The following is a 27,692-nucleotide window of genomic DNA, read 5'->3' on the forward strand; positions in this document are numbered from 1 at the left end:
CGGTGCTTTGGAGAAGAGGATTTTCCCTTGGAAACACAGTGGAGTTAGACAAGGATCCCAGGCGAGATCTTGTCAACAAAGTTCTGGGAGTTCAATAAAGCATCTAAATGCTCCCTTTAATGCAACATGCACATTAACAGGCTAACAACTCCTTTGTCTTTGCAATGTTTCCTTCTGAAGTTCAGCCGTGCAGGCTTCTTGGTGTGGGAGGCGAAGTAGGATGTATGGAGGCAGAGTTGCTATGGGGAAAGAGGAGCAGTGGGAAGAAAGGTGGTGGTATGCAAATAGGTGAGGTGAAAAAGAACAAAAGCAGGGATAGCAAGCAGGCAGAAGTAATGGTGATCTCACGAGGGATATTTTTCCTATCTTGGGGGTTCACAGCATCATCTGGTACACAGACTGCTGATGTTGTTCTGCATTAAAGCAGCACGTCATTGTCACCTGACTTTTCCTCATTTTCTCTTTCAGTCTGGCTGGTGCTCCTAGGTGAGCTGTTCAGACATCGACCTGCGTGTAGTTAAACAAATCAACCCGTCTGTAAGGATCTGTGCAAGAAAATAAATGACAGAGCAGAGGGCAGAACAGCCGTGGCAGCAGCAAGGGCTGAGTCTCACCCTTTAAAGGGTTTTGAGTCTCAGTGGTTCCTATTAAAAATGGAGAGGAATTAGGAACATTGAGTGTTTACTTATGTCCTCACAGGGGAATAGCAGAGCAAAAGGAAAACACGCTGTTCTCATAGCTCAGTTACGATGTGGAGAACTTCAGCTCAGACATGAGAGGTAACTGCATTATAAACAGTTACACGTGGAAGGTGGATGGAGGACACCCACATGGAAGTGCTGACACATGTATTCAAGACTTACCAGAAGCAGAAGTTTACAACCAAGATTAGATGTACTTCATCTTTCTATGAAAAAGGATCCAAATAATCACAGAATCACAGAATTGTAGGGGTTGGAAGGGACCTCTAGAGATCATCGAGTCCAACCCCCCTGCCAAAGCAGGCTCCCTACACCATGTCACACAGGTAGGCGTCCAGGCGGGTCTTAAATATCTCCAGAGAAGGAGACTCCACCACCTCCCTGGGCAGCCTGTTCCAGTGCTCCGTCACCCTCACTGTAAAGAAGTTCTTCCGCACATTTGTACGGAACTTCCTATGCTGTACAATCTGGCAGCCTTTCTCGTTTGTGATATTTTGGAACGTCACACAGTTTTGAAGGAGTTATCACCATGTCCAGGTCTGGAGCCCTCAGTACAAGAAAGACAGAGGGCTGTTGGAAAGGGTCCAGAGGAGGGACACGAAGATGATCAGGGGGCTGGAGCACCTCCCCTATGAAGACAGGCTGAGGAAAGACACGGAAGTCTGTATGAAGCAAAGGGTTCAGACTGAATGACAGAATCACAGAATCACAGAATTATCAAGGTTGGAAAAGACCTAGAAGATCATCTAGTCCAACCATTACCAATACTTCCTGGCTAAATCACATTCCTCAGCACCACATCCAAGCGTTTCTTGAACACTCCCATGGTCGGTGACTCCACCACCTCCCTTGGCAGTGCATTCCAATGCCTGACTACCCTTTCCGAAAAGTAATTTCTCTGAATTCCTCTATGCAGAAAATAATGGCCCCCATTGATATTGTTGCTGAACCTGCATCTGCCTAGGCAGGGCGGGATGTTACGGGGGCATCCTGTGGAAATTTGCAGGGAGGAAAGCGTGGCAGGGAGGGCCGCTCCGCCGCTCCCTCGGGCCGCGACCGCCAGGGGCCGCTGGGCCGCGCGTCCCGGCCTGACCTCGCGGCGTGGCGGGGAGAGGCGGCTGCGCCTCCCGCCCCGAACGGGGGCGGACGCGTGTGGCCGTGGGACCGCTCCGCAGGGAAGGAGCGAGCCGAGCGGGAGGAGGTGGGTGCGGGACGGGAGGGGAGACCCACCGCTCGGCCTCCTTTCGGAGCGGGCGTGCGGTGCGGCCCGGCGGTACGAGAGGGCTGGGGTATGCGCTGCTGCCTGTCAGCGGGGAGAAAGAGAACCGAGCCCCGGAGCGCGGAGCTGGTCCTGGAGGGCGGGAGGCAGCGCTCTGCGGGCAGCCACGGGGAAACTCCGGCTTTCTTTTTTTCTCTTATTTATTTATTTATTTTCAGTTGGAACATACGGATGTATCTTAAAAATAAGTTGTGAAGCCATTCCGTATTTCACATTCTTTTTTTTTTTTTTTCCTTCCTCCCCCCCCCCAGCAGTACTGCCCACAGCAGGCAGTATTCCCGCACGTTCTGCGCCCTGCTCCGTGTGGTGCCGTCCTGCACTGGCCGGGCTCGGCAGGGAGCCCCGTGTGCTGATCGCAGCTATGGCTGACAGCGAGGCCTGCGGCTCCACCGCTTAACCACACCGGAGTGACCCAGGATGGAGGTGAGAGGGGATCTGGGGAGGGGGCAGACAGCGTGGATACGCGCTTATATTCAGCCAAGCCCAGTTACCTTGCTGTGTGTTCTGCTGTGCTGAGCGCTGCAGCCTCTTCAGTGTGTGCTGTGAGTGCTGAAATAGCGTTTAAATATGGATTGAGCGCTCAGAGTAGGTGCTGACAGCCCTTCTGTTTAAGTGGCTTTCGTATTAATCTGTTAAAATCAGCACTGCTACCTTAAAAGAGGATTAAACATTCCTTGAGGAGTGAGGCCCTGGCACAGCTGCCCAGAGAAGCTGTGGTGCCCCATCCCTGGAGGCGCTCAGGGCCAGGCTGGATGGGGCCCTGGGCACTGAGCTGGTGAGTGGCAGCCCTGCCCATGGCATGGGGCTGGAATTGGGTCGGCTTTGAGGTCCCTTCCAACCCAAACCTTTCTGTGACTGACGAGAATGTGAACTTCCAGGATCGGTACATACAGCGTGCCCAGATTAGTGCAGGGCTTGTGAAGTGCTGGATTTGTTTTAAGGGGATCTTTACTTCAGCGATCAGCGGCAGAGAGGGATTGCTGCTTCTCATTATTGCCCATCTGCGTTCGGGTGTGGATGGACAGCTTTCTGAGAAGCCTTTCAGGCTGGATGCTCACATCTCATGGAGCAGAGGAGCCACAAGAGACATGAGTTGGGTGGTTTCTGGCCCGTTCTGCTGTGATCTGCTAATGAAATAACGCACTGCAGGCAGCTAGTAGTTAAAGCTTTACTTTAAAATTCCCAGTAAAAGTACTTGTCTGTTCATTTTTGGAGTTGTTTCAAGTCAGTCCACGAGTAGGTGGATAATTCTGCTGTAATGGTGTGTGTTTAAAATAGTGATTGCTGGTTTTTAATATTCAGAATTCTCTCAAACTAAGCAGCTGGATTGGCTGCCAGCCTTCAAAGCCTACTTGACCCAGCAACAAGAAGTTTCCATAGAATATACTGAATTCTAAAAATAAAGTATATTAAATAGAATGTCACAGGTACTGGCAAATAAAAATAGATGTGTAGCAGCTCTTTTGGGATCTGGGATTTATGATGGAAATAATCTTGTCATTTCATAATGTCATGAATGCTAATTGCAGGTTCGGGTTAATCATCACTGTAGAAGAGTGCGTGTCAAATCTTATTTTTCATCCCATCTACAGAGGTTAAGTTTCTAATAAGCTCTGATCCTCCAGCCACATCCATACAGCAGCACTTCCCCAGGTTGCCCTGCCTGTATCCCAGATCATTTTCCACAAGGTTTCTAGATAACAGCACGAGTAATCTACATGCTTCTGTAGACTGAGCTGTAGTAAAGCAATATGTTGTTTTTATTTGAAGACAGCACTTCACATGTTTATATTGAAGCTTCATTTTGTTCTAGCTTAAGCAGTATCCATCTGCTAACATAACCTGCAAAGCAAACACGCTTTCCAAAGTAGAACTGAAGGACTTGAGAATACTGCAAGTATGCTTTAAAACGTCTTCATTGAGCTTGCCCTTGCGCTCCTGTTTCTCACAGTCCCTCCAAGTCTTCCACGCTGCATAACACAGTATCTGCCCAGCTCCGAAAGTGTCTGAGGTGTAGCTCATCTCCATCCTTGAGCAGGAAGTTAAGTGCTATATCTGAAGCTGCTGTGGTTGAGCATCAAAGCTCCGAGGAGAGAGGAAACTGGGGCACCTAGGAAGTGTTCTGTGAACACTCACACTGATAGGATCAGTTGTTTAGGTGTTGTTTTATGTGTTCTTTCTAAACATGGCCTTTACATAGGTAGCTGGTGGTGGCTGGAGGGCTGGTGGTTCTGGTAGTTGGAACCTGGGATCCTGCTCCCTGTGCCCAAGAGGTTCAAACCCACATCTCCCCCACCTCCACAGCTGCTACTTGGAGCTGAGTGGGAGGCAAATTGGTGCTGCATTTGATAGCCTGGGCTGATGCATGGAAGGTGCTACAAGCTGCCACAGCCTGAAGTGGGGAGAACCAGCAGGAACCCAGCTCTTGCAGCACTCATTGTGCTGCCTTTGGTGTAACTCTGTAGAATGAGTGCTGGCCTGTCACCTCTTACACAGGCATTTATTCCTGCCATACTGACCTTATGCACAGGTTGGGGTGGCTGCAACCTGACCTCTAACTGTGTTGAGATAATAATAATAAAATTCCACGGTCTTTAGAAAAGGGAGAAACACAAAGATATGAGGTTATATCTTCACACAGTCTTTTCACGTCAGTCTTTAAGGCAAAAACCACAGAAATCATTAAGGTTGGAGAAGACCACTAAGATCATCTAGTCCAACCATCAACCCATTCCCACCATTAACCATGTCTCTCAGTGCCATATCTACATGTCTCTTGATCACCTCCATGGACAGTGACTCCACCGCCACCATGGGCAGCCTGTTCCAATGCCTCACCACTCTTATAGAGAAGATGTTTTTCCTGATATCCAACCTGAACCTCCCCTGGTGCAACTTAACATGTCTTATTGTTGGCAGTCTCATTTGAAACTGTGAGGATGACTGGCAACCTGCTGGTGCTAACTGCCTTGCCAGATCCTATAGCAAAACACTGTCTCTGTAAGAGTTGTGGAACCTTATAGATGGTTATATTTCTCTTGGAGAAAAATTAATCAGAGGGATATGGGCTTCTGACACTCCATGATGTGGTGCTTAAGAGGAGGGAGGTCTCAGCTGAGACAGAAGGTGAAGCACTGCCAGCTGCTTTACTGCTGCCTGATCCTCTGGTTCTTAGGATCATATCTCTTTCAGTGGTACTTCTCCATCTCTTGTTTATTGTAGTGAAAAACTGAGAATGCATAACTGCTGCACTGTGGTTTTTTACATGCAAAATATTTTGGATCAGGCTTCAGACAAAGGAATACTTCGCCTTTGATTCTGGATTCGGTGTTGGTAACATTGTAGGTACGTCAGAATGGATTCCTAGCGTCTATGCAAATATGTATATACGACTGTTACACCTCGTGTCTCATCACTGAAGTCTCTTCCAAGGATTTATCTAAATCACATAGGATGCAAAATCTGTTCTAAATATAAGCAAACTGTGTGCCAGCTTTTTAGGTATCGTACCTTTCCTGTTTGTGTCTAAAACATGGCACCAGTTGGGCACAGTTCTTATTTTGAAGAAGCCACCTTTCACGGCTTGGCCTCGTTAACATTTGCTGAAATGACAATTCTAATGAGGAGCTGTGTTTGGGGGACTTGTGAGCTTTGTTGTCCTGTGATGCTGTTGCATTAGAGTGACATTTCTGAGTTCCAACAGAAAGATGTGCCAAAGGGGAAGCGCTACTTAGGGCTACACGTGTTAGATCATGCAGTTACTTGGGTCAGAAGGGAACCCTGGGATGTGTCAAGTGCAACTACCTACTGAAAACAGTCAACATTGAGTTCATGCAAACTTGCTTAGGGCTCTGGCTGGGTTTTGAAAACCTCCAGAACCAGACTCCTCAGCAAAGAGCCTGACTTCTGGGTAACGTTCTCCATCAGAGGCTGCTGTTGGGTCCCCATGAAGTCTGAGGGTAAACCCCCTTGGGCAAGCACTGCAGCCCTTGTACATCCTTGATCTCCCATTCCCTGTGTAGCTTCTGCTTAAGTGCAGGAATGTTGGACATATGTGTTTAAATGCTGATGTACAGAGTCTGCAGAAGTGTAAGAGAGCAGCTGTGTATTTAGATCAAGATAGCCATAGTTGAGACTTTTTAGTGGCACCTTAGTGTTTGGTATTTAAGAACAGGGATCATTATCACACCCTTAAATATGTTCCATACTAAATTCAGTAAATAATGACTGAGCAATCAAAAAGTGAAAACTTGACTTAAATGTTCTGGAATTTGCAGTTTATGTGCTTTGCTTTAAAATTTGAAGGAACGTGGGATAGGGATAGGAGGTAATTAAAAAAAAATGGCTTTTGGATGGGGTAAACTATACCTTGCAAAAGGAAGATGCATTAAGTCTAGACCTTTGGAAAGGTACCGAAAGCTTCTAAACGGAGAGATTTTAGAGTAGTTCAGAAATAAGAGCTACCTGGCAAATACACCCAGGCTGTCAAGTGCCTTAAGACAAGAACAGCAGGGATGTGCTCCCTTGCCTCAAAGTAGTAGTTGTGATTATAGTTTAAATGTTTTCTGTTTGCCTTGGAATTGCTGGGTCTAACAACTCTTCTCTATCTTTCTGTGCTCGGAGCCCTTATTGGAAACATATGGGGTTTCTGTACAAGGAGACCACAAAGCTGGCCCTTAGTGGCATCCCTTGAAAAATCATGTGATACTTGGATCAGTGACAGAGAAAATGAGCAATTACATGACTCTGTCAGGAGAGCGTGCCTGATGTGCTCATAAATTGTCAAACCTCTTACTATAAAGTGTTTGTATTAAGAACAAACGGTGCTGTTTCTGATGGGGTTTTCTGTCTTGTGCATGTGTACACATATATTATAACTAACTCCAAAGGCATGCGGTAAATTGGTTTAATTTCACTTTTCTTCAGAATTTTTTGCAGGTTGACTGCCCTTTTTGGTGCTCTTTTCATGTTAACTAATATGTTACGTGGTAGATGAATAGGATTCTCTATAGAATTATCTAAAACGAGGCGCTGATTTATTTGAAAACAAAGGGTTTCTTTAGAGCTGAGTTTAAGCTGGCATTGCCATGAATCCTAGAATTATTCTACATTTAGATGAGAGAACAGTGATGCACTTGTACTTGTGCCTTGAACAGCACAGAGCTGTTGACCAGAGACTTAGAGGCTGCTGAGCAAACCTTTCTAGGTTCGTTTGCTGAAGTTTCCAAGTCTGCTTTTCTCTTCTTAAGCTGATAATGAAAAGCAAAGGTAAAAAGATATTATATCTGGTGCTACCCAATTTATGTGGAGGTATGTGAGTCGCTCTGCTGTGTGATTTAAAGAAACCCTTAGAATCCCAAGTGATCTGTAGCAATTTGAATGTGTACTTTTTCTCTGTTTTGGTTTGGGGTGTGTGGGATGTAGTGTATAGCAGCTAAACAATACCTCACTTGTTTACAGAAAAGCTTGGGAAGGAGCAGTGTGAAAGAAGAAAATATTTACAATAGTTTTCCACCCAATTAAAACCAGAAGGCAGACTGAAAAGGAGAGAGCTCATCTACCACCCACACCAATTAAAAGTAAGTTTTGCTGCCTGGATTTTAATTCACACATCCAAGGCAATGCAAATATAAAGCAGAAGCTTGACTTAGCCTCACCAATTCAGAAGACCTTCAGATTTATGATCCGCTTGGTTTTGCTTATGGCATCTGAGTGTTTGAGCACATTTTATGTGAATTGACAGAGGCCATTAGAAACTCGTGAACAGCCTTAAAATGCTGAACTTGTGGAGTACTTCACCAGAATGTGTAATTGATGCCTGTCTTGCAAGTGTAGCTCTGCAACATGTGCTGGCTGAGTTCCTCGCTTAAGATACTCTCACGTCTGATGCCCTCAGCCCTCCTTCCTGTTTAATTATCTGGGAATAAAACCAGAATTCTGTAGCTGCTGTCAAGTATTAAGAAGTATCTCGAATTTCTGTGTAAACATTTTAATTGTTGACATTGAGGTTGTTTTTTTTTCCCCGTGTTTCGTGTGTTTTTGTTTCTGAAGAACTAAAATAGAGGTGGAAGAAGGAATGGCACAGCACATGCAGGGCTTTACTCAGAAACGAGAGGGTGAACTTGTCATCATGTGCAAAAATCAGCTTGATATTTTATGTAGGGACATCACTTGAAATGACCTGAAATAAATATTATCATCAACCACCCAGTCAAAGTTATAATTATACAGGGAATCGTGCTGTATGTGAAGGGCAGAGGTTAAGAAACCAACCAGTCTTTGATAAGGAATCTGTACATGCTGAGTATTTCCACAGGTGCACTGGCAGCTCCTTTGCTACAGAGCGACTGTGTTGTAAGGCACAGAAGTTGGCCCTATGCCTCTGAACATAGAGCTGCTTTTCAATGGCAGTTACACGCTCTCAGACATACACACAACTTCCCTTAGGGGGAAAAGAAAACAAAGTTGCATCACGTTAACCAGAAATGAGGAACTGTTGATGAAAAACTGGAACGTTCTTTGTCATGGGGACTGCTTTATGACTTGGGAGCTGGAAGAGATTGATGGCTTGGCTGCTTGGCCTTCTGCTTTTTCGCTTTAGTTGTGCAATTGTATACAGGTCAAAAAGCACCACAACACAGGTCTTCATTTATATTTTTTGGGGGGGTGTGATGAGAAAGCAGCTCTGTGTTTGTACTCACACCTACTGAATCCACCCATCTGTCACGTTAGGTGTCAGCAGTCAATATACAGTCTTGAATCAATGCCTGGTACCTGAGCTCTTGGTGCTGTCACTCTGGCACGCATGTTGCTGCAAAGAACTTACACCTCCCTGGTGGCTGAGATAAGTCGTGCTGTTCTGGGCTGCAGTAGTTGATCTGTCCTGCTTTACTTACTCTCTGCTGCACAGATGCTACTGCTGGTCCCAACACGCACCGTCTGGCACAGGGCAAACCTCCATGGTTCATAGAACATTGCTTCCAGCTGTACTTTTTAAGTCTCAAGAGGCCATCTAAAATGTCTGTGCCCTGAAGGTGAAATCTGTCTTTTATTAAGTGTTTGCCTCAGCTGTTTTTAAAGGCCTTGTAGAATCTCTTCCAGTGCCTCACTACCCTTCCTTGCTTGGTTGTTGTGTTTATTTGGTTTTGTTTGTAATGTTCTTGCCTCCCCTCCTCCAGCGTCTAACCCGAACCTTTACTGTGCTCATTTTAAACTCATTAGGACTGGTCCTATCCATGCTTGACTGAGGAAGAGACTGTTCCCTTCTTGTAGCAGTATTCTAAAGTAGCAGCCGTCCCTTGTGTGGTTTTCCCCTGTCCTAACAACCATCCTGTCCAGGATCCCACCCCAGCCCTAGGTCCTATTTTTTAGATTGCTTTGCATTCTCATTGCTGTTCCTAGACCCTTTCTGGTGGATCCACAGCTCTCCTAGGTATTCAGATAGGAACAGAGAGAGACAGAAAGAAACTGTTAAGTTCAGCTGATAATGCTCTGCTCTTGCACTCCAAATACTTTTTTTGGTATCTTGTAACAACATTTGTCTTTCTTAGAACAACTTGGTGTTTATTTCCTGTGATCCACTGTAGCCTACAGCTGTGTTGCATCTCATCTTGACTGTATTTGATGTTTCCTGCCTGAGGGAAGTATCTTGTACATGACATTTCACTCTGTCCTTCCAAATTACTACTGTATCCTGACATTTGTATATTTAACCTTTGTTTCTCACATCCTAAACGATTAATTCTCCCTGCATCTGTAGATTGATTGTTAAAATACCTCGAGGCAGTTTCGAAGCCTTACTAAAAGGAAAGATGTGACATCTGTGCTTTCCCTTCTACCTGTCTGGAAGGCCTGTCAGAGGCAGTTAGCAGTGTGATTTAGCAAATCTCCTCTGGCTGCTCGTTCAGCTTAAGGTGCTGCTAATTCATTTATTCTGGATTTTTTCTTTTCCTGGGAATTTGACATTAAGCTGCCTTATTGGCTCTAATTTCATTGTAACGAAGATGGGTGATATATTTGCCCTTTTCCCATTTTTTATATATTACATTACTTACCCTTCATGAGTAACCTGTAACCGAGCTACATCTCAGAAGGAAATTCATCAGTCTGGCTAATTTGTGAATCTCTAATCTCCCTAATATTCTTACCTGGTTGTTGTTGTTTTCTTTGCTTGTTTGTTTTCTCCATTGTACACATGCATGTGCACACACTCCTTCAAGATGTAGGGCTGCAAGGTTCCTCTTGTTCTTAGGGTAAAATATATGGACAGTAAGGATCATTTGTTGCTACCTTTTCTTTCCTAATTTGCATGTAACTTTATCTTAACTGTGCTGATTTTTTGAGGTCCTGTGCTCATGCAAATGTAATACTCAGTGTTAGCAATCTGACCAGATATTCACATCCTGCATCTGCCCTGAGCTCCTCAGAGATGCCCAAACACAAGACCTTGACAAAGAAGTCTTTTACAACAACTTCTGTTGTTTGCTTTTGTAGGGCACAAGGTCAGATTGTGCTGTTCTATTGTTCCTTTAAGGAAGCTTCTGCTTCATTCTCTCTTTTAATAAATTTGTCTTGTGAGGTGCACTGTAAGCGCATTGACATTTGTCTTCATTATATTTATTATATTTATGAGCCTTTGCCTCCCATTTCATGAGTTTTAGTCAGTTTATCTTCTGAACCCATCCATGGTAGGTTCAGATTGCCCTCCACACTCTGGTTGTCCGACTAAGCAGGGAAGATGCATCTAAGCCCCTCAAACCATGGTTTTAGGCATAAGATTGAGGTCCATTGCTTCTCCAACAAGGCTGGACATTAGGAGGTATTACTTCTCAGAAAGGTGGTCAGGCACTGGAATGGGCTGCCCAGGGAGGTGGTGGAGTCACCGACCCTGGGGGTGTTCAAGGAAAGACTGGATGTTGTGTTGAGGGACATGGTTTAGTGGGAGTTATTGGTAATAGGTGAACGGTTGGACTGGATGATCTTTTAGGTCTTTTCCAACCTCGGTGATTCTATGATTCTATGATTGATTCTATAACAGTTCTATGACTTGAGTGGCTTAGGAGTTTAAGTGCTTCCCATTCCTGTTTTCAGAAGGGAATGCAGTACTGCATCCCACTCCAGAAAGAGACAACATGCTTCAGTCGTCCACCCTCAGTGATAGCAGCGATAGCAGTGATAGCAGGAGCTTTCTGCTGGCTTCCTGGAAAGCCAGTCAGTGAAAACAGCCGGCATTCCCAGCCCACCAGGGGAGTCAATCCAGTCAGCCTTTCCTTTGAATGGAAGTACTGGCATCAGTGGATGCATCTGACCTGAGTCCTAAGAGCTGGGAATGAAGAGATTTTGAAAACTTAAGGGATTCTTAGGTAGTCTACTGAGAATGATTAAAAGGGTGTGACTGAAATATGTGGGTATAAATTTGTTTGGTTGTCTTTGTCACAGGCAGCCACTACGCACACAAAGCTGCATCACACCCACGTTATGCTGAAGTGCTACATGAGATAATAAAGGTGATCTGTTTCCTAAAGAACTGTACTCTGCCATTTCTTCCTTGCTGGTGAGACAAGTTACAGCTGCAGTGTGAGAGGGATCCACTTCTATTAACACCTCCAACCAAATAAGACAGAGATTTGGATATTTTCGGCACCCCTTCATATCGTGCATCTAACTGGAGATTTAAAAGCTTTAGCAAACAAAGTCCTTGAGCATATTGATGCACACCTCTAAACACTCATAAGGAGCTGCAGTGTCACTGGGGACGGTGAGCAAGTGGTCTCTCCAGAATCTGTATGTGAACTGACCGTTCTGCTGTTGCTCAGCTGTAACACAAATGACCCAGCAATGCTGGGGCTGGGGTGCTTTCAGAAGTAAGTAGGACATGCAGTTCTTTGAAATGGACTGGTTGGGATTTTCTTTTCCTAGCTCAATAAAAAGGCAGTCTTTAGCAAATAATCTCACTCCACTGCAGCATAATGACTAAGATCTCATGGGATTAGAAACACACAAGATCTTTTCCTCGTTCTACTGGAAAACCTTCTCATGTGCTTTGGTTGAATCTTTTAGCATGTGTTGCAGGTACTTTTATTGCTATTCCTATGGTTTCCAGTGTAGTAGCTCTTAATTTTATTGTTCATTGGAATCTGAACAGGCTTGGCCAAGAAAATGGTCTACAGGCAAAGAAAATGCTGCTTAGTCTGTTTATCAGGATCCACAGCTGAGTTTATTATTTACTTTCCATAGCCAATATCTGGGATTTAATTCTGTATTCTGACATCCTTGCAACTTTGTGATATATTCTGTGCCAGCATGCTACACAACTAACCACAAACCACCATCAGATGGTTTTTCTTTTTAAGGCTCTTCAGGAAATTGACAGCTTAACTTTTCAGGTCTGGGCAGATTATGTAGCAGTATTTGAAAACTTTCATCTAAAATGTAAATACAAATCCTGTGGTTTATTTGTTCAGAAGATACCGACAAGCATTCTCTGAAATAACTTCTTGTTCTTCCCTAAGTAAACCCAGCCTGGTACATGCATGCATTTTTCCTGCAAAGCAATGCAGTGAAAAATACATGGAGATTTATATAGTAAAGGAGTGGAAGTTCTGCATGTTTCCATATCTGCTCCCTCTTAACACTACAGGAAGCCCCAGGCTGTGCTCTCATCTTCCCTAGACATGCAATAAAATGAAATTATAAGCCTATGTAAATTCAGTAACTAATCTTCACATGTCCAAGTTTTCATACTCCAAAAATTCTAGCATCCACACAGGTATAACTTGTACCTGTCTACCACAATGACAGTGTTAATGCTTTCAAGTTTGTATTTCTGTGGAATATCCAGAATTTCTTTCCCCTTAGTATTAGCTTCATGCTCTTTGTGTTCTCTTTTTGTCTCCCTCAGCTTCTGGTCTTTTTGTTAGTTGATAGATATTCTGCTACCACTCCATGATCCAATAAAAGTGCTAAACTGTTCCAGCTTATGTGATTTGAGACATTCAGAATCAGCAGTACAAATAGCAACCTTGCTTTGACTTAATTAGCTATTTTTTCCTTTAGTTGTAAAGCATTTCTCTTCTCAAAATTAGATATTGTTCTTATAAGAGTGAGAAACTGACAGCGCTGTGTTTTTTGAGTTGGAAGATGCATCCGTATCAGTAGCATCAATAGGGAGGCAGGTGGGTGAAGGGATGGAAATACCCACGATTACCTAGACTTTATTTCAGTGGAGATCTCTTTCTACTCAAAGAGTAATACAAAGCATGTGGCTAGGAGGAGGTTTGGTAAGGGGCCCATGGCAGACAGGGGACATGGAAGCTTTAAGGAGGAAATTGCATCATGGTTTCATGGGTTATTCAAGTGCATTTCAACTGATTCAAGTGTAGGGATATATAAGGGTGAACGAGGAGACAGAATTTCTGAAGTGGGTATGTTGAAGGGCTGTTGTTTGCTGCACTTTATATAAAAGAAAAGTACATTTGGATCAGAAGCAATTTGGTGCAGTAATCTGCTAGTGACTCATCCCAAACTTGAGTGGAAGTGGAGGTAGTGTGTCACAGATGTTAGAGTGCTGACATGGTACCTGCTTCAAACTGAAATGAACTTTTAATCAGTTAAATCAAGACTGAAAGTCATTAGCACCCTTCTCTAACACCACTCCTGGTAGCTTTGCTTGGTGTATATTCCAGTTCAGCTGTCCTCACCAACACTGCTATTTCATCCCAACAGAGATTGATTTTTGGTAGTTGAACGTTGTGCAGATGATGAACAATTCCCATATTTTACTCTAAATGTGGTAGCAATACATTTACCGAATGCTTCAGTTCATGAGATGTACAACATCTTTGGTTCTCATGGCTTTAAAAAATGATTTATCTCGCTTCTAGAACAAAATTGTTCCTGTGCTTAATTGTAAGATTTATGAAAACGTGTAATGAATCAGGTTGACACAAAGTAAGATTGCCAGGTAATTACAAAAGTTCGGCATTTTGTTCCTTTGTGTTCTTACGCAAGCTTGAAATTGTTCTGTCGTCTACAAAAATTACCTTAATTTGTGCAGCGCTGTTGGAGAACGCTGTATGTGGAGCGGGACGCATTCTCATGTCTTACAGAAGGAAAACAGTTGTTTAGAATTGTGTGCAGGAACACCTTCCTGCGAAACATGGGACTACTTTGAATGACTACTGCAGGAAAACACAATGCATTTTAGGTAATTTACTTCTTGTCCCTTTAAAGTAGCTGTAGGAAAGTGTTGGCAGGTAAAATTCTCCTACTTAGTGTTCATGTTCCATGAGGTAACCTGCCATACCTTTCTTTGTTCCCTCTGTTCTTTACCACCCAACACCATAATAGCTAACATCCAAAACACTGCTGATCTGAAAGATTAAATACAGACATTTGCCCTTTAAAAACTTCATTATGAAATAGTGGTCTTGAGTTAACATTGAGATCTGGGGGATGTACGTAACTTTTACTTGTGTTTCATACTCAGGCCTAGTTTTTCTCAGGATGAGCAGTATATATTTAACTGGTTCTGCTAGACTGCCATAGAATCATAGAATTACCCAGGTTGGAAAAGACCTTGAAGATCATCAAGTCCAACCGCAGCCTAACCAGTACCCTAACTCTAACAACCCTACACTAAATCATATCCCTGAGCACCACATCCAAACGGCTCTTAAACACATCCAGGGATGGCGATTCAACCACCTCCCTGCGGAGCCTATTCCAGCACATAACTACCCTTTCTGTAAAGAAGCTCTTCCTAACATCCAACCTAAACTTGCCCTGGCGCAACTTGAGGCCATGTTATTTCTTATGAAAAGATAGATTGTTTAAGTAGATTCCAAATTTGATAATCTGTCCTCTGCTCCAGTTTGTTCTTGGACATCATCTTATATTGTATTGGTTTTACCTGGTATAAGAGGACAGGACATATGCATCTCCATATAAATCTATCAGTTCAGAATCACTCATGAAAACACGTAAAACATTGACCCAGAACTCTGAGGACTGAAGAAGGGGGTGCTTGGAGAACAAATAAAAGCCAAGCCAGACTCCATAGTTAGTAGTTGGAGATAACATATTCTCTGTGGATTGGTAATAGACTGGGTATGAGGCTAACATGAGGAAATGGCGAGATAAACATGTCAACAAAGTAAGGACAGAAAATAATAAGCTGCAATAATTTCCCATGATTTCTCTCCTTTTTGGACAGAGAAGCAGCTTCTGACTTTGGTAGAGGGGCTTTCAAATTGTTACTGTCAGCTTTCTCTCTAGAATTGGCATGGATCAGTGCTGTAGCAGAATGGATGCATCTCTTGACGTAAACAATTTGTTGGAGATATTAATAGAATAGTAAAGCCAAATCTGATCTATTCTGTAAACCTTGGGTTGCCTTTAAAGTGCTGCTATTTTGGAACAAGGCTGTGAGCAAATGAAAATAGGAAAACAGCTGTGAAATGAGAAGAGCAGTGATACATCCTTCCTTCCATCATGGTAAAGCTTCTGAACTCTGTGCTTATTTCCTAAAGCTTAATATACTGGGAACTGAGAGCAGCTGGAGGATGGAGACTCAGAGTGAACCTTCCCCATCTCTTGCCAGCTAGTGAAGATACAGGCTGTGGTGAAGAGGGTGGAAAAACAAATAGGGAAAAAAAAAACCCAACCCACCCACCCTTGTTTAATTTCATTTGAGTAGAATACTTGGACAGATGAACAACCAGTAAATAGCTTGAAAAAGCAAATATAGTGGTTGTGTTCTCGCTCATCTCTATGATTTGGGGAAGAATTCTTGACATTCTGGATAGACCCCACCTACATAACATTGTGTGCCAAAGCATTTGTTTACCAAAGCATGTTTGTTCGCTCAAGCCTGTATTTGCAATTCTAGTTGAACGTGCTGTAGCTGGGATTTGGGAGGCTGAATTAAGAAACATCCATACAAAATTACTACTTTGAGGGCTTTTTTTATTATACTTAGCTTAGCTTTAGCATACCTTCCCTCACACACTGCTGAGATCTTGGGCATACTCGGCTGGCTGACCTGTTTTATGGAACTGTTTGTAAAAGCTGAACACCAAAGAGTCTATGTTAAGAACAGAGGCAGGTCTTACTGTACTGTGAGTTGGGAGGAGGTTTTTTTTTAGCAACTAGCGCTGATACTTCAAGAGGTATATTGGATAACTTCAGCTTCAAAGCATTTAACAGCACAGTAATTGATTACTGTGATGTATGCATGTCTCTTGAAGCTTGTCCCAGATCTTGCTAGCGCATACTGCAAGCTGTATATTTGACATAGAAGAACTTAATTTGCATGGCTCTGTAAAACAACCCGTTATCTTTAGTATTTTGTTATACATAGTTGGTAGGTTATTTTTTGCTTGGTTTTGTTTTTGTAGAACTCTATAGGACTTAAAAGTTAGGTCCAGTGCATTTCTTTTCCTTGTATACATGGAACCCGTGTAAAATCTGTGCAAAACTTCCGTGTAAGCAGATGCCTTGAGGCAGTGTTGACAGTGCGCTTCTCTAAGATAACAGAAAGCTAAAGTAAATGAGGCTATCTGTGGTTGGGCATGATGATGTTAAGGGTCCTTTCCAACCGTGTCTGTATCTGGAGTTTGGTATTCGTGCTGTTCTCCTCCTCCTGATGGCTGAACTTGGCTGTAGAGATCTTGTTTGGGTACACTGCTCACCTCAGTGAGTGAGGGTAGCAAAAGAGATCCCAGAGGGCTATTTTGATACCAGTAAGTATATTTAGATACTGGTGTATGTCCAAAAGAGTGAATTTTCCTAAGCAGATTTATAAAAATAGACTCAGGATTCTGGTCATATAGCAATACAAAAAACTAGAACTCTTGTATAAAAGGATAAAAAGGATAACTTACGTCCTTATTTGTCCCCATATTTTCATTTTACTTTCCATCCTTTAAAATCCTATCTAATGCTTGTGACAGTAACTTGATTTGTATCTATCTTTGTTCTCTAATAATAGTTTACTTGGATCAAATATGAAGCTGATTATGGCATGGTGCAGATTACAGGTTGCTATCAGGCTCATGAGGTACTTTACTTTCCCAGTGGAATGAATCTTGCAGGTTTCCTCCCCCACCACTCACTGGTGCCCACTGTGTTGCATTTTCTGCAGCCAGTATTTCCCCTCAGCGTGGTGATAGCTGCTAAGCTCACAAACTCCCTTTTCTATGGGGGATTTGCCCGTAGTTGTTGTCTGAAACATATTCCTTCTCGTTTTGAAGGGCTATATGGAATGTAACTGAACTTGAAGCATACGAGGAACAGTAACATACCCCGCCTTGTGTGCGGCTTGAATATGGTGATCACTGCCTTTCAGGGAATTAAAATTCCTTAGAGCTCAGTAAGATCTGAAACTCAAAACTGGCTTTTGGTGGGGGAAGGGAGACACCCTTAGGTCAACTCCCTTTTGCTTTGTGAGCAATGATGGTGATGTTTGGACTAAGATGAAATCTGTATAAAGTGCCACATGTCCATATTTTCTCCAGAGATGTTTCCTCTCCCATTACTAGAGGTGATACCAGGACAGCACGTGAGCTGTTTGCATTGATTTTGGAGCATACAAGTAAGAGTGACCATTCAATCCAGATGTTCAGAAGTCCCACAGAAGTCCACTGAACATTCAAAGTGATGCTATTGCTTCTAGGAAGGACCAGTCATGCTATATATGCACTGCGTCATTGATAAATGTGAATGCCAAGGCACTGAAGGTGCCACTGAGCTCATGGTTACGGGACCTTTGCATGTGACTGACAGCAGATGCTGTTTTCTACCGTGACTCTTGCTCACAGAAACAGTGGGATGTTGGCAGTGTCATCCTGGGGTGTAAAGGCACTGCTAAAGAGAATGAGAGCTATTTCTAACAAAAAACAGAATTATCTGAAGAGCACTGGCAGCCAGTTTCCTTTTCCAAGGTAGGCAACAGCATCCGTGGCACACACAGTTTCCCATCTCGCTTTTGTTATCACCCAGCCACACCTGTTTTTCTTTACTAGTGACACCGCTTTTTTTGGCACAGTGCTTGTGTACTTGTGTACCAACATTCATTTCTATTATGTGCGTCACTTGATTTAATCCTTTTTTCTTTTTTTTTAAGCTTCTGTGAATAATGTCTTTGATCTAGCACTGCTGTCATCATTCCTTTGGTCCACGCTATGCAGGCTGTGCATGTGATGTTTATGAAATGACACAATTCAGTACTGTTTTTCTACAGTTATCCACTGCCTTGTTTAGTGGTGTTTGTTATGCTAAGTGTGGTTCCCTTCTGGTTTGGATCTCCACCAACCTCTGTGCCCCACAACACTTCTTGGAACGCAGGGATGGTCTTTGTGTCTGGAGCTCTGGAAAACCGTGTCTGCTCACTGTGAATGTCATTCAGGATTGGGAAGTTCCCTTTCCTTGCAAACATTTAGCTTTGTTGAGGTCATACTGAGTAGTTCTCACAGAGGCGGCTTGTGTTCATTTTGGTTGGTGCGTTGGTTTCTCTGGGAGCAGAGGCTGATGCATATTACTATGTATCAGTCTCTTAAGTAGCCATTCAGTTCCTCCAAACTGAAACTGTCTCTGTAATCTGAAGACATTTTGTGGTTGATTGAGAGTATGAAAAAAAAAAGTAAGAAAATCATTTCTCCTACAGTGCTCAAGTAAAACTGAACTATTATTCAGACTTCTCTAATAAGCACAGGCACGCAACTATGAAAATGAATTAAATGAAAGCTATTAATATGCATACATCCATTAAATGTTACAAAACCAGCTTCAGAAAAGAACAGTTACCTGATGACACTCGTTTGCACATGCACTGTGGACTGTAAGCCGGTCTTCCATAGTCGCTTTTCCACAGAGGGAGTTTTCTTACTCGATTTTATCCTTGACAGCCTATGCTCCCTGGTGATCTTGTGCATCTAGAGTGACCCTCAGAAGATGGTTTTCTGCAGTAGGTGAGTCTTGGCTGCCATGTTTTGCAGCACTGCGTGCCTGGTACCAGGCCTCTTCAAAGTCCAGGCCCTAAGAAAGCAGTGAGGATGGATATGGATTAATCAGATGAATCCGAACCAGAGAGTGGGAAACAGAGTGAGTGTAACTGATAAGCACTGAGCATAGAATGATGGAAAAAGACATTTATCTGTCTGTCTTCATATGTTTGATGGGGTCTTTGTAGCAGTCAGAATCCTGGGTAGCTGGAGGTAGCTCGAGGTCTTTTTGTTTTGTTTTGTTGTTGACTTCTTGTTTTTTGTTTGCTTTCTTTCTGTTTGTTTGTTTGTTTGTTTTTTATGGCTTGAGTTGGAAGGAACCCCAAGGATCAAGGCAGGGCCACCAACCTCCAGATCTGATACTAGATCAGAACCCCACTAGTGACAACAACCACCTTCTTGCAGGGTTCTTGCATTAAAATCATTTGGCAAATGCAAAATTAGGTACAATGGCCAATGACTGTTTCCTGTGAGAAGTCTGGGGCTTTATAGGCTAAAGTCTAACAGTAATTACTTGATAAAGGACTTTTTGGCAGTGTTACATTTGTGCCTTTTGATGGGCTTTGTAAACCAAACATACTTTGGTATGCAAGATAGCATCGCAGAAAAGTCTGATCTCAGACATTAGCTCAACTTAGTGTCCATTCTTCAACAAAGACTATATAGCTTGAAAGAACAGCTCATAGGTTTGTAACGTTCCTCAGCAGCCAGGTACTGCAAAGCAGTTGGTGGAGGTGAGATTCATTGTGTACATTGCTTGCCAGGGGAACATAAATGGGGAATGCTGGGGAGATCCCGTGGATAAAAATATCAGAATGGGTGCTGACTTGTAAGTTTAGCTCTGTGGTTTTGTGCCACCAGCCATCCGAAAACAAATCATCATTAAAGTACTAAACTTTAAAAGCTCGTCGAAGAAGTGTATAAATTAGGGTTACTTTACATTTCAGGATCTTGGCCGTGTTTTGTATGATGTGATGCAATATACAGCTACATTGGATGTGGAATTCATTCTGGCAAACTGCAGTTTAGGGATACATACCACATTGCTGCTCTGTAATTACTTAGGCTGAGGCCGGCTCCATAGTGAGAGGAACCACGGCATATATACATAGTATTAAACAGATGACAGACCAGCCTTCAGAGAGTTTTCAGCTGTGAGGAAGAACAAATTTATCTCTTCATTCAGAGCTGTAGGGTTCAGACTGTGGTCAGGTGGGCAGGGTTAAACTACCCCTGGGCCAGGGTCCTCTGCCCTGAGGCCCTTTACTGTAAGTCAGTAGGGCTCTGTTTAGTGGCCCTGCCGATGAGTGAATGATTAACCAAAACCTATCAACCGGATGGGAGATGGGCACTGCTAAATGACTTGAAAATAACCCCTGCATACAGATTAGCTGATTGAATTATTTGCCAGTGAGTTACTTGTACTGACTGAAGTTCAAAGCCTTCTCTTCTGGATCAGAACAAGATGTACCAGCATGGTTTCATAAAAATGCCCTGTGAGTGCAAGGCAGATACCTCAACAGAAGGCTGTTGCCTCCATGCAGTGTGTTCAGATCCAGCAGAGCCTGCCCCACACTATGGAATTCCCAAACTGGATAAGAGCAGGCTAAGGGAGAATTCCTTCCTGGGAGGACTCTTAAAATGGCAGGCTGCGATCCAGTTGACTTGCAGCCTGTGTGTGCAGTCACAACATGCACCGGAGCACTGACGTATTTCAAACCGTGCCAGGCTGCTTTGCTGGTTGGTTTGCAGAGAGCTCTTGGACAACTGTCAGCATGTGACGGTGTGGTTGTGTAGAACGTCTGGCAGCAGAACTGCTCTGAAACCACATCTCCTCACCTGGGATTCGCCAGGGACATGTTGATACCTGTAACTGCATCAAGGAACTTCGTCGTGTCTCGTCAGGCCTACACGTGAGTGCTGAGGAGGAGTGCTGTGTGTTGGGGCACCTGGGTGTAGTGCTGTGCATTCCCGCTCGCTCGCTCTTCACACGGCAGTCAAAAAGCAAAGAATGATTTTGAAACCCATAGAATCACTTCAGGTATTTACATGGAAGAGGATAAAACATCGTACTTGCTCCTTCAATCTCGGTATTATCATGTGTGTTGGCTGCTTGCCTCTTCAGCTTTGGGTGAGTGGTGAATATATGCACGTTTAGAGACTACAGTTCCTGTGTGTCACACAGCTGATGACCCTTCGTGTTTAGAGGCTGCATGTGGAGAAGCCCCATGTGCACAGGTGTCCCTGGCCTGTTCAACAAAGTGGGAGCAATGCTGCCATTGAAACAGATTTCTTCTCTGGAACGTGTGTTTTTATTAATTTCCTTATGGCCACAGTCAGCTCTGGAAAAGCTTACCGAGCCCGACGTTGTAGCCGGAACACAGCAAACCACCCTCCAGTTCTTCAGGCTACATCAGCCCGTCCCGCAGCCCGCCTCCAGCTGAGGCCAGTCCCATCCCGGGGGGCTGGAGGCCGCTCTGGCCGCCGGGCAGCCCCGCCCGGGCCGCGTCCCGGCGCCGCGGGGGCGGAGGGGAGCGGCCGTGGGCGGGCAGGGGGCGGCCCGCTTCTCTGTGCCGCCCGGGCGCTCCGTGCCGCGCTGCCCGGGGCCGGGAGCGGGGCGGGCGGTGCTTTCCTTCCCGCGGCCGGAGCGAGGGCGCACGTGAGGCTGTGTGTGGGGGCCGCCCGTCCCAGGTGGAGCCGTCCCTCCTCCGCTTCGTTTCTGTTGGGTTTTTGCTGTGTTTTTTGTTTTTTTTTTCCTTGGAACCGAAAGCGCTGCTCGTGTTGCGTCTGTGCGTTCGCCTGCGGCATTCCTGAAGCGGGCGTGAGGCGGAGGAAAGCGAAGCGCTGCCTGGAGAGCCGGCCCAGAGCCGCCGTGCCCCCAGGGCTGAGAACGAGCCCGGGAAGGTGAGCAGCTGGTGGGGCTCTGGGCCGGGCGGTTCCGACTCCGTGGCGCTGGGTCGGGGGCTCCGCGTACCGCCGAGGGCTGTAAGTGCCGGGAGGTTCATTACGGGACGGCCGTGACGTGCGAGGGCTGCGGCCGTTCTGACAGCTCCCCTCCTTGTTTTGATAGCGATGTGAGTGTGCCTAATGCAGCAGCTGTTAGAAATACTGGGCTGCTCCGCTTCCGTCCCGCTAACGGGCCCTGAGGGATCCTGCGAGCACCGCGGAGCTGCTGCTGTGTAACGCCCTTGGTGCACGGGCTCAATGGACTCACAGCCTCGCTCAGGGATGAGGCTGACCCCGTAAGGCTGCTGCTATTATATTCCTTCATTCTTTTAATACATGAAAAAAAGGGCGTCCCTATAGCTGCTCCCGTGGTTTTTCAGTCTAGGGATCTAAATATAGTTCTGATCTGAGATTTTTTCTGTTTTAAGTGCTCACCTGCACGTCAGTGTCTCTAATGACTGTGATAGGAGCTAATGAAGAAGAGGGGAGGTGTGTGTGCAGGAGTGCTTTCCCAAAGACACTTGAGAGCTCAGGAAAAAATGTTCCAAGCTTTTGGAAAGTGTTTTGGAAAGTTCCCTGTTAATGCTGTCAGGGAAGGCTCCATACATAGCATTAAACTCAGAGGTAGGAGCCGACCCCTTCATCCCTCTCAATACATTTAGAGGTGTTTGTTTAGGTCACAAGTGCCCATGTTGAACTTCATGAGCAGTGTTGTTTTACTGCCGGGACACTTCAAGGCTAAAGCGTCCCCTGTGGTTTGGGAGCGATGATGAATCGCCTTAAAATTGTATTCCAACCTTAATTTTCCCCTTTGATTGTAAATTACGGCCTCACCACATCTGACGTTACTGCACCAAGCTCTGTTATACACGTATAAACCAGTGTGCTCTGAACCTGTGTTCACCCACTTAGAGCACCTTAACGCTCTGTGCAGTACCAGAATGTGTGGGGTCAGTGTGTGTGTGTTTACATGTGTGTGTAAACTGTCCTTGCAAAATGGGTGTAAAATGCTGTGGGTAGTTGCCCTCGTAGCATGAGGAATCCAGTGGTGTTGAGCTGGGTGTGAGATTTAGGTAGTGCTAAAAGCTCAGAGGTGAATCCTGATCTATTAGCGTAGCAAAATGGGAACTGCAGGGGACTTCAGTTCAAGGCCATGTAAAAAAAAAACAACAGAGGGCAGTACATCTGGAACTGAAATTTGGGTTTCTCCATCTTAATCTGCTGTGAAAGGGGCAACGTGAGGCTGGGATTATTTGCTGTGTATTTACTGAAGCCTGACTGCCCTCTTATGTAGGACCGAACAAGTTGCAAGCGGCTGGTTTTGGTGTGTGCCAGGCTTCTGGGAAGCAGCTCGTGCTGCTGCTGCTGCACCTTCTGGTCTGTGCTGTCCTTAGGTGTCTGCCCTTAGCTGTAATTGGACGTGGTGTGTAGGAAGGCTGAGGAAGCATGACAAAAATGTTCAGATAGCAAGGGTTTGCTTGGGTCCTGCTTGGTCTGCCCCAGCTGTAAGTCACTCACCATCTGAGACACTGTGACCTTGCTGCAAACTGTAGATACAGGCTAAAGATTAAATTAGTATATACCCTTGTGCATGTTAGAAGCCATCTTTTATCGGCAGTAGTTGTGCATAGGCCCATTTTATTACTTGGGGATTGCTTACCACAGCAAAGAGCATGCATTCTGTCAAGTAATAAACAGGAATGCAGATAGATCCAGTCTGAGCCACAGATCCTATTTTCCATGTAGAGTATGTATTTTATGGATCTATTATACACTGTATATTTATAGATGTAAGTATAAATATGCATTTGTATGTGTCAGGTACATCAGTTATCTTATGGAGCTTATTGTGGGAGGCGGGGTAGAGAGAAGGGATGTTCTTTACTGCAGGAGGGTGGTGGGAAGTAGTAGAGACTGAAGAATAAAGTTCCTGCTTTCATTCCCTTGGTTCAGTTTTCAGTTCACTGCTCCTTGTAGAAGAGAAGGTAGAACTGGACTTTGCCCAGGTGGCTGTGGACTAGTGGTTTGCTCCTCATGCTGGTGCTGCTGAGGGTTTTTAACAAGCCAGGTAGGTGGTGGGGTGTGTAAACAGGGAGCAGCCTTTCTTTCCTTCGTGCCGATGACTGATTTAAAAGAGGGTTTGGAGATAAGGCAGGGATTGGACAGAATGTTTTGGTTAGCGTTCTCTTTTTTCCATCGCCTCTAATTTCTGGAGGTCTGCGCTGGTATCTGGTGTTTTCATACCGAGATGGTATGTGTGTGGTATGTGAAAGAGCCTGTGTGCAGCCCGTTTCCTTCAGAACTAGATTATTCAACAGCTTCTAGGCATCCATCTCTCCTTAGAGAAGAACGGAGATCTGTATTTTGCTTTTGAATCTTCTTTCGTGACTCCTACTGTCCCTGTCTTTCCTCCCCCTGTGCTTCTGCATTGGACTGTGGATTGCTTGTATCTCATTTCGTGGTGGCAAATGGTTGGGTCACTCCTTTTCATCATACAGAGCAGAGAACAAGTTGGCTCTCAAAATATCTGTAATGTCCAATGGTATATCAAGGTATCTGTGGAGAAGGCTGAGGAAGTGATGAAAAGCATGTTGGAGGTGGTGCTCTCTAAAGTAAGAGGGCATCAAGTAACGTCTATAGCAAATGATAAGACCGTCTCCTATGTCTTTGTTCTGGTTTCTCTAAGTTCGTTCTGTAGCTGGAATTACACTCAGGTGGGATTTTCAGCAGCTGGTTTTACTTGTGACTCAATCTTAGAGTAACTTTTTCCAGGTGGGTTATTAGTGTGTAGGGGAAATGCCTGTTCTGTTCTGGTTGGTAGGTACGGAGCCTGCTGAGTCTTCCAATTATGCTTGCAGAAAAACTGGCTTTGGGGCTTTTTGACTGTTCTCTCTGCTTCCCTTGTATTACTTGAATATAATAGCTGATTTATTCCAGCCTTAGTCAGAGGCATTTAGGGCAATTTGACTACAGCTCTGAAGGCAGCGGGTGCTTCCTAACCTAGTCATGGTAGAGGTTGAGTCATGAGCTCAAAGAGTAGTGAGGGTCTTTGGTTGATGTCGTTTTCAGGTTATTCTCATTTAGAAAGGGAAAACAGTCTGATGAAACTTAAGAAATATTTTATATTTGGAGCCTACCTTGCTTTGCAAGGACTTGAAAGGAGGTTGCTATATGTCACTAAACTCTGTAGCATTTGCTTGTTGCATGTAACTAATGATGTTGCACAAAGCGTTTTTTTTGTGAGGCATTCATAGAATTCTTCGCCTGTGTGTCTAGACCTATATACGTTCATGTTGAGTCAGTTTTGCTATTGCTACACTTTTACTTCTGCAGAGGCAAGAGTCAGCTTGAAACTTGGCATTGTTGTGGCTTCCTACAGGAAACAGTGAAAACGTTGCCTGCTGCTGGACAGCCGCAGTGAGAGAATGGAAGCGGAGCTGCTGGTTAGGCATGAAACTTTGCCAGGAGGATGCGTGACTTCTTCCCTTGCCTATCTGACCGTGCCTTCCCTTGTTCCAGGCTTTGGTAACGCAGTGACTTGATAGCTTTAGCTTGTCACAGTTGTTTTTAACAGCATTGATCTCGGTGTTAATGTCCTGCATGATCCATGTGCTCTTTATCTAGTGCCCAGGTATAAGTTTAGGGTATTTCTTTTACAGACTGTAATTTATTTCTTCTGCCCAACTGCTAATGCACTTATTCCAACCTTGTCAATTCCACGTAGAGGCCTCAGGGAAGGAAAGGAATCCCAGCTGAGGACCTTCCAGGTAGCTTAAAGAGACATGAACATTGCAGTTTCACCTTGTCAGATGATTTGTTTATTTTTTTTTCTCCCCAGCAAGATGAATAAGCTCTTCCTGAATTCATCTGGGTGACGCTTCCTCCTTTTGTTTCCCTTAGAACTTTGAGCTTCAGATCTGGAATAAAGCTCAGCCTGCTAAGTAATGTTCTTTGTGCTGCAGCTTTTAATCCGTAGTACTACTTGTGTAGTGGTGGAACCGTGGCACCAAGAATCAAAGGTGAAAGGGATCAGAGAGGTGCAGCATGCATTGTGAGAGTGAATGCATGTGTATTAGGAATGAATGCTGGTTTACAAGAGGAGAAAGACATTGAATGGTACTAGGCAGGGTACTCTTAATTCTTGTTAAAGCTTTGCTGTTTTCTTTATGCGATGAGCGGGAAGGCAGTTCATTGATGCTGTGGCTGAAGACTGACATAAGTGTTTAGTGAAGTGTAAGCTTAGCAAAATGCTGACTGAAAGCAGCGCCCACTGACTTATTAGCAGGCCTCTGAGTGAAGAGCGCAGTTAACCTTTAGATCTTAAAAACAGTGTGTGGAAATGGGTGAAGAATAGTCTTTAGGAAGTGTTAGTGTGAAAAGGGAACTGTACCTTGTTGTAATAAGGATTTTAACAGTGGCTTGCTAAAGGAATGGAGAAACCCATTTGAAACTTTAGGTCAGTAACCGTGATGTAGCCCAATAAAAAGGGGAAGGAAAAAAGCTCAACTCTGTAATTGCCAGATCAGAGAAGAACAGAGCACTTGAACTGACTGCAGAGGTAACAAGAAGTAATTCTCTGGTTGTGTTGCAGTGTGGATGATCTATGACTCAGCTGTGATTACAGTAGTTTCCAGCACTCCTTTTTGTTTAAAGTCATCATATTGAACTTTGAAAATTACTTAATTTTAAATTACTACAGGAGGAGTGAGAATGTGAGAGTTTGACTCAGGGAGATGTTCTGGCTTTTGAGAACAAGAAAATTGTCAACCGGCTGCGATTAGCAGGGTAGTGAGAACATCTTTTCACTGAATTCCAGGGGCTTCAGCCTTCTCGCCAACATAAACATGGGTGTCTCTCTCATAGCTGAATTACCTCAGGTTCAGTTATGTTTTTGAAAGTTTATGGTGTGAAATACACAGTCCGCTTTAATACCTTACTGCTCTGCTAAACACAGACTGTGCCAGCTAGAGGGTAGATATTGAGGCACATGATGCGAACTGCATCCTCTGAAATTCACGTGAAAATTTTTTCTCATGTCATATCTCTGATGTGATAATTAAATCCACTCACCGTGTTCTGGAAGATCTGAAATGCCCTTCTGGTACAGCCTAAAGTAGAAAATAATCAGTTTTAAAGAAACCCTTCTGAACATAACGTTGGTGGCTCTTCTCAGCTGATACCTGGTTGTTATTTCTCTTGGTTCTGTCTTTATTCCTTCAAGTGGACCCCAAATCCATTTGCAGAACGCATAAAGGAGGCTTTTGTGTTGCACTCAAGTCCTCAGAGAACATGAGTGATCTTATTGAACTGACAGAGGACCAAAGGCATGAAAACTTGCAAAATCTTGTGCATGACTTTGTACACGCATAGTAAAGTGTATTTCCTGTGAGGAAAAGTTCTTGTCACACAGGTTTTAGCACTGCGAGCTAAATGTTCCTGGACTTGATTTTCTTTTTTATGCTCTCTTTAAGGTTACATGATGGAATTCACGCTTTCTCAAGAAGAGTTGCATATCTTAGATCAATACCGTTGAGGATACCTTCTGATTGCAACACGTCAAGCACAGTCCTGTAACGAATTTGCTGGAAGGACGCATACAATGGATCTCAAAGAAAGCTGCCCTAGCGTTAGCATTCCCAGCTCTGATGAACACAGAGAGAAGAAAAAAAGGTTTACTGTAAGTATATAAGCACTGTTGGCAAATGTGTAGGCTATTTCTCCATGGAAGTGTTACTTGTTTTCAGCAGTGAGCCTGTTTCTATTTTC

At 44.2% G+C, this 27,692-nt stretch overlaps 1 protein-coding gene across 4 annotated transcripts in view; it reads left to right on the plus strand.

The window, feature by feature from the left end:
• The first annotated feature begins 1,786 nt into the window (after positions 1-1,786).
• Positions 1,787-27,692, plus strand: part of LOC107310235 (serine/threonine-protein kinase Sgk3) — a 47,049-nt gene continuing 21,143 nt past the window's right edge. The window contains exons 1-3 of one of the 4 annotated variants that reach the window (XM_015855692.2): positions 1,787-1,902; positions 2,235-2,403; positions 27,398-27,603. In XM_015855692.2, the coding sequence (XP_015711178.1) occupies positions 27,526-27,603 (78 nt within the window). In that variant the 5' untranslated portion in view covers positions 1,787-1,902; positions 2,235-2,403; positions 27,398-27,525. Of the gene's footprint in view, positions 1,903-2,231; positions 2,404-21,578; positions 21,885-23,884; positions 23,995-27,397; positions 27,604-27,692 lie in introns of those variants that run through there. The other 3 variants (XM_015855693.2, XM_015855694.2, XM_015855695.2) reach the window with 3 other exon arrangements.

The sequence above is a fragment of the Coturnix japonica genome, chromosome 2, assembly GCF_001577835.2.
Source record: "Coturnix japonica isolate 7356 chromosome 2, Coturnix japonica 2.1, whole genome shotgun sequence".
Classification (NCBI taxonomy): Eukaryota; Metazoa; Chordata; class Aves; order Galliformes; family Phasianidae; genus Coturnix; species Coturnix japonica.